The 7164-nt window shown below is 42.5% G+C and overlaps 1 protein-coding gene across 2 annotated transcripts; it reads left to right on the top strand.

Annotated features, from left to right (window-relative positions):
* Positions 1–267: 267 nt before the first annotated feature.
* Positions 268–5958, top strand: tppp3 (tubulin polymerization-promoting protein family member 3). 2 transcript variants are annotated; one of them, XM_079156754.1, is made up of 4 exons: positions 268–427; positions 2110–2313; positions 2440–2593; positions 4772–5957. In XM_079156754.1, exons 2-4 carry the CDS (start codon positions 2126–2128, stop codon positions 4964–4966), a joined length of 537 nt encoding a protein of 178 aa, XP_079012880.1. In that variant the 5' UTR covers positions 268–427; positions 2110–2125; the 3' UTR covers positions 4967–5957. The 2 variants fall into 2 exon arrangements, with proteins under 2 accessions (XP_079012880.1, XP_079012879.1); XM_079156753.1 differs by having other exon boundaries at positions 343–427; positions 2081–2313; positions 4772–5958.
* The last annotated feature ends 1206 nt before the right edge of the window (positions 5959–7164 follow it).

The raw sequence follows: 7164 nt of genomic DNA on the forward strand, positions 1-7164 counted from the left end.
TTTATTGGTGTTGAAACATGCAGCACTTTGAAATGTTCCCTCTGACCTTTGACCTCCATGACAGAGCTACCGGAGGACCAAACACTCCACCCTCCTCTCCTCTCTCCTCCCCTCCTCTCCTTCTCTCCTCTCCTCCCTCCTTCGTTTTTTATTGCCCTCCCTGATGTGGGACAGGATGTCGTCATGGCAACAGGGTAAACAGATGACAACAAGCCCTCAGCGCTGCAGAGCTCATTCGAATCCTGCGACCGCCGCTGAGATCGAGAGAGACGGAGCTGAAGAAGAGACCGACAGGAGCACAGAGGACAGACGGGAACACAGAAGACAGACGGGAACACAGAGGACAGACGGGAACACAGAAGACAGACGGGAACACAGAGGACAGACGGGAACACAGAAGACAGACGGGAACACAGAAGACAGACGGGTAAGAACTGCTTCTGAAGACACAGACACACACACACACACACAAACACACACAAAGACACACACACACATACTGACACAGCACACAGTAAAAATATAACATAAAAAAGCTGTTTTATTGTTATTAATCTAAAGGTAAAGATTTCTATTGATTATTGATGATGTTTTCAATCAGCTGTTTCAAAGGTCCAGAGAGAGACAGACGGGTGAGAGAGAGACAGACGGGTGAGAGAGAGACAGACGGGTGAGAGAGAGACAGACGGGTGAGAGAGAGACAGACGGGTGAGAGAGACAGACGGGTGAGAGAGACAGACGGGTGATGGATTACTTCATAGTTTAATGAGGACAAACTCAGTTTAACTCATTGAACTGAAACTTAAAATGTCTCAACTGTCTGGAATCTGACACCTGAGTGTAAACACACACACACACACCCACCCACCCACCCACACACACACACACCCACCCACCCACCCCCACACACACACACACACACACACACACACACACACACACCCACCCACCCACCCCCACCCACCCACCCACCCACACACACACACACCCACCCACCCACCCACCCACCCCCACCCACCCACCCACCCACACACACACACACCCACCCACCCACCCACCCACCCACCCACCCACCCCCACACACACACACACACACACACACACACACACACACACACAGGGCGTCGGCTTCCTTTCAACATTGGGGGAGACACATGAAGGGGGGAGGTCTCGGAGAGGCAAACTATTTTTGGAAATGTTTGAAATGGGGGGGGGGGGTACAAATGCACTTGTTCTAAATATTAAGGGGGGGGGTGTCCCCGAAAACCTAAACGTCTCAACACACACACACACACACACACACACACACACACCTGGATTATAAATGTCAAGAGACTCCGTTACTGTGACAACCACTGTTTGCACCATTGCATCAATGTGTGTAATCACACGAGACTGAGAAACCAGAGTGAGGTCATGTCTCACACCCGAGTAACACACACCACACACACACACACACACACACACACACACAAACAGTAGCTGCTGCTCTCACGGCACACATGATCAAAATCTTTATTTATATAACACCTTTTAAAATGTACAGACAGAAATATAAACCAGTCTTGTCTCTTTGTGGTTGTTTTGTGTCTCTTTGTGGTTGTTTTGTGTCTCTTTGTGGTTGTTTTGTGTCTCTTTGTGGTTGTTTTGTGTCTCTTTGTGGTTGTTACCATCTACACTGGTATTGTTTTCTCCGTGTGGATCTGTGTGTGTGTCATCATAGCCAACGTGGTGCTGATCACAGAGGCATCGAGGACTCTGCCAGGTATCCTGGTCCTGGTCTGTCCCCGACTCTGTGTCCAGTTCTCTTTATACATCTATGGACGTTGTCGGATCCTCAGCCAGTTGCACGCCATTTCTCTTCTTTGGCACCATTTATAATGAAATGTCTTGTCTGAAAAAAGGACAATCTCTGGTGGTTGGTGTCCTCCTCTATCCGTCCGTCTGTCACCACTAAAATCTCTTTCTATGGTCATAAAACAGAACTCTGAGTTTACTTCTTCATTGTCTCAGTGGTTCTGTGACATATTGTCTGATGATTGTTTCCATTCTGAGAGGAACCTTTCTAACGTATCATCAGCTCTGTTTTGTTCGTCTTGTCTTTTGCAGATATATTTTTGCCGTCATGGCGGAGAGCGCTGACATGGAGCAGCTCCTGACGTCTTTTAAGAAGTTCGCCGTCCACGGAGACACAAAGGCCACGGGGAAGGAGCTAAACGGGAAGAACTGGGCCAAACTGTGCAAAGACTGCAGGATCACCGACGGCAAGAACGTAACCGCTACCGACGTGGACATCGTCTTCTCCAAAGTCAAGTGAGTCTACAGTTTGAGGATCCAGAACAGACGCTAATCCCGTTGTTGTTATTAGCTGCAGCTCTTGTTTCACAGTAACTCCAGTTTGGTAATTTCTGCTGTTGTTTTTGTTGCCTCTGTGTGAAGACAGAAGACATCTCGGGTCGTCACCTACGAGGAGTTCCAGAGGGCTCTGGAAGAGTTGGCCCCGAAGAGGTTCAAAGGTCAAAGTAAAGAGGAGGCGCTGGAGTCCATCTACAAACTGGTGGAAGGCCGAGAGCCCACCAACGTGGGAGTGACGGTGAGATGAGAAGCTTTTATCTGAAAGATGTAGCTTCTTTATCTAGTGATTGTGGACCTTTTCTTTGTTGAAATGTGCAAAACTCTGATGTTTTGACATTGTTTTGTGTCTCTTTGTGGTTGTTTTGTGTCTCTGATGTTTTGACATGAACACAACATGAAACAAGAACTTTTTCAAAATGATAAAGTCCACTGAAATCGAACTAGAGGCCTCCCAGACTCTGATCGGTGTTATTGGACACGTCTCACACGTATGAAGGCAGTAATCTGAGAATCTGCATCCCGATGCTGCTGGAGCTCAGGTTTCCATAGAAACCAGTGGGTGCAGCTGTTTTGATGGGTGTCACACATGGATATAAATTACAGCATCATCTGCATACAAGTGAACTTCACACGTGTTCAGGCCGACGGTGAATCATTCATAAGATGAACAGAAGAGGTTCCAGGATGGCTCTGTTGGTGAGAAAGTAATCAAACAAATACAAGCTGGATAGTTTTAAATAGATTAGATAAAACAGCAGCAAAGTATCTTAATCGTTGACTCTTACTTCATGCGTCCGGGTCGTGTGTGTGTCTGATTGTCTGTCCACGGCTAATCTTTCATTCCACTGGACCCGTCGGCCTGATGTTTTCTGTGCTCATTCATCGCTGTTAGTTCAAGGACCTCTCACGGTTGCCGAGATTCAAACTTTTTGAAAACAGATTTTATTGACCGCTAACTCCTCACTTCTCCCAAAGGGCCAGTAGGGGCCGCAAGTGATCAACAACTGCTTCAGTAGCTAAAAGGCTTTTCTGGCAATCTGCTTTGGCTTAACACAAACCGTACTAGTCTGTTACACAACTGACATCCACGAAAAGAAGTTGTAGAAATCACGTTTTTTTTGCCGCCATCTAGACTTTGAGTTTACTTTTCTAGTTTGATTTGCCACAATTTATAACAAAAAGTAAAACATTGCAACTATTAATAATGTAACGTTTTTTTATGCCCCCCCCCCTTCTCTGAATCAGTCTGGACCCCTGAGGGTTGAGGGGGAGGAGCCTGAGGCGTTAAACACCTGTGTGTCATCTGCATAGAAACGGATGTCGACGTACTGATGCTGTGCGTTGCCGTTTAAAACTCTGGTAAGACAGCTGAGCTGTCTGTCTCTCAAAGAGCTTCCTCCAGACGTGATCAGACAGCATGACGGAGGTTCATCACCCCCCCGGGCTTCTACTTCTTCTTCAGGTCTCATGGTTCAGCTGCAGGAAACAAGTCCAGAGCTGCTCCACAGACAGACGTCTCACTCTGCTCTAAATGTTTGGACCCTCATCAGACGGGTTTCTTATCATAATGAAGTCATCAGAGTCTGAGGCCAGGAGCTGGTTTGGTTCATCTTGGGGTCGTTAAACACTGAGACAGAGGAGACCCAGCAAACAGTCTTTTAAAGTGTTAGTCGCTTATTTCAAACTTTGTAAAGATGCGTTTAGAGGAAAACGTTCTTGTCTTTTCATGTGTAACGTCAACAATCACAACTTTGCTAAATCACTCAGATAAATTCAAAGAATAAGTCCAGAAGGATAAATAACTTTATACAAAGAAAACCTGTTTGAGGCTGAATGGAGCTTTGACTTTATGCCGTGTTAACACCAAACGAGGCGCAAATGTTTCGTGCAAGTAGATTACATCCAAAGTCGGACGTAGCGAACTGCGCGGAATACGGGAATCAGCCTCATTGTGAAAAATTGCATGACACAGATCGATCCAAACTCCATTCAGAAAACAAGTATTTTAAAAGTGATTTACTTGTCAAAGTTTTGGAGAGAACTAGCAAAACATGAATTTAGACTTTTTACAAATCATCATCATGATGTAGTTATTTCAGCATCCCTTTTATCTGTTTATTGTAATTAAATCACAGGAAAATCTGTTTACTTTGGGTTCATGCAGCAGCAGTAAACCAGCCGACGTGTGTCTGGATAGATACAGGCAAAACTTTTCCAGATGATGTTATGAACCAGACAAGACGTTTAGTTTCTCAGGATATCTGGGATTTCTACAACGAGTACTAAGCAGAAATAGAGGTTATTTCTTTCATGGGTTGATGGAGGAAATAAATGGCTTAAGTTGATAACGGCTTCCATGGAGAAACGCCTGTAAACGCAGCTTTAGTCTCATTTCTTTTCTCTGTGTTTCCATCAGAAAGTGGCGAAGGCGAAGGCGGTGGACCGGCTGACCGACGCGTCCCGCTACACCGGGTCTCACAAGGAGCGCTTCGACGAGAGCGGCAAGGGGAAAGGTCGCGAGGGCCGCGAGGAAATCGTGGAGAAGACGGGCTACGTGGGAGCATACAAGAACGCCGGGACGTACGGCGACAAGCAGAAGGCTGAGAAGTAACAGGAAGTACCTGTTCCTTAAGTCTGGGACCAGACCTTGAACTTTGACCCCCCCCCTCTATGTGTGCGTGTGTGTGTGTGTCTGTGTGTGTGTGTGTGTGTGTGTGTGTGTGTGTGTTTGAACTGGACACAGCTTCATGTTCAGACTGATGAAGTCTATAAACCCATCGGACAGACAGTCTGGAGGATCACATCCAGGACTGTGCTGCACCAGGTCTTCATGAGTTCGTTAGCTCCGTTCAGACTGGATTCTGTCTGTTAGTGGTTTCAGCTCATTGCTAACATGCTAACATGCTAACAGCGACGTATCGACCTATTTGTGAACAACAGTCTTTTTTTTTAGTTCACATGAAGTCAAAGTGTCTCCATCAACTATCAGCTGATTACTGTGATTCTGAATACATCTTAAAGGGCCAGCGTGCAGAATGTGGCGCCATCTGGTGTTGAAGTTTCAGATTACAACCAACTAAAAAACGTCTTATTTTTTAGGTGGTTATAGACCAATAAATAAATATTAATATTATAATTACATATAAATGTTACACGTTGTTCCTTTAAAGACATGACACTTCTTTTGTCTTTATGAATGTTTGTATCCACGTCTATTACAGACCATAATATCCTGTCATGTCACCATGGTTACAGCAAATGATGAGCTATGTGTTGATCCGGTCTGAATGGAGCTGTTGTCATAGCAACCGGACGTCCTCTCAGCTCACTGTTTCAAAACTTTTGGGACATTTTTGGGGATTTCATTTTATTTCTTCATCCTGCATATTGTTGCTTTGTTTAGTTTTTTTAACATTCTGTAGTTTTGTTCTTGTTCTTGTTCTGCATTAATGATATTTTAAGCTTTGATGTCTGGATTTCATTCAGGAGCAGAAACTGGACCGTAGCTTCAGTGGAAGTTACTTTATTAAATAATAAAAGGTTAAATAAATGTTTTCTGTTCTCTCTGTTTTTACTGCTGGAACTTTTTGAGGAACTCATGAATGTTTTAGAACCCTTGGTTCTCCAAACGAGGTAAAGTTGGTGAAATGTTTCTTTACAGGTTCTTCTGAGAGTTCAGTAAATGTTGGTGGTGATTAACGACATGATGATGCGTGTAATTCAGTCACATGACACTCAGAAACAAAACATTATGACCTCATCAACTTTTTCAACTTCTTATCTATTTATTAAAGTGAAGGAAAGAGAATTATTCTAGAAAACAAAGAACAAATAAAAGGTGAATATATATTAAGATTCATAGTTTGTTTTTTCCATTATTAACATTATTTATTAAAAGACAGAAAACAAGTCTTTAACCGACGATCCTAAAAATATAAAGGACATTGCTCATTTTATTTTTTGCACTTAAACTCTTTATCGTTCATTAAGAATCAACAGAAACTGAGTTTAGGTCACTTTGACATATTTAATAATTATTTAGATTTTTCAATGAATTCTTCATTCATTTTTATATTACTTTACTTTTGAATTTGTGTGTGTGTGCGTGTGTGTGGACAAATACCGTTTTACACATCACATTGTGGGGACTCTAGAAAAATCAGGTCCCCACAAGGTTGAAAATCGATTAAATGTCCCCCTAAGTCATAGAAACAAGTGTGTGTGTATCCACTGCACCAGAAACAGGAAGCAGATGCAGCGCCTTGTTGTCATGGCATCTACAGAGACAACACAACAGCTGAGGGTCAGGTCTCAGTGTCTGTCTGGATACTGGTCTAATCAGATCCAGATCTGGGAAACATTTTATATTAGTCTTCATAATCTCTATTATCTATATTACGTTATTAATCTCACTGTTAGACCACCAATTATGACATTATTACATCATTATTTTATTGGTTAGCTTGTTTTTTATCATCATCTAAAATATAAATCTAAAAACCTGAATTTTACTGATACAATTTTAATAAGAATTTTTGTGTATCTTGTTGGATATTTAACCAATATTTTACTAATATTTGTCTGATATTTTGCAAAGATTTTCATATTAATACTCAAAATAGTACTGAGGTTTTTTTGATGTATTACTGATATTTGTTTTTATTAAATAATTTTGGATTTTAAGCTGATATTTTTCACATTTCTGGACTAATATTTGTTGTATATTTTTTCTAATTTTTCCTAATATTTTTCATGTACTTTTGTTATATTTGTCAGATATTTCACTGGCCTTTGATTAGAGGGACCTTC

Source organism: Pholis gunnellus (assembly GCF_910591455.1).
Source record: "Pholis gunnellus genome assembly, chromosome: 1".
NCBI lineage: Eukaryota > Metazoa > Chordata > Actinopteri > Perciformes > Pholidae > Pholis > Pholis gunnellus.

Excerpts from the sequence above, each read along its gene's own strand:
- tppp3 (XM_079156754.1), top strand. The coding sequence starts at position 2,126 with ATGGCGGAGAGCGCTGACATGGAGCAGCTCCTGACGTCTTTTAAGAAG. Across the intron at positions 2,314-2,439 it reads ATCGTCTTCTCCAAAGTCAA|ACAGAAGACATCTCGGGTCG; the intron begins GTGAGTCTACAG and ends CTCTGTGTGAAG. Across the intron at positions 2,594-4,771 it reads CCACCAACGTGGGAGTGACG|AAAGTGGCGAAGGCGAAGGC; the intron begins GTGAGATGAGAA and ends TGTTTCCATCAG.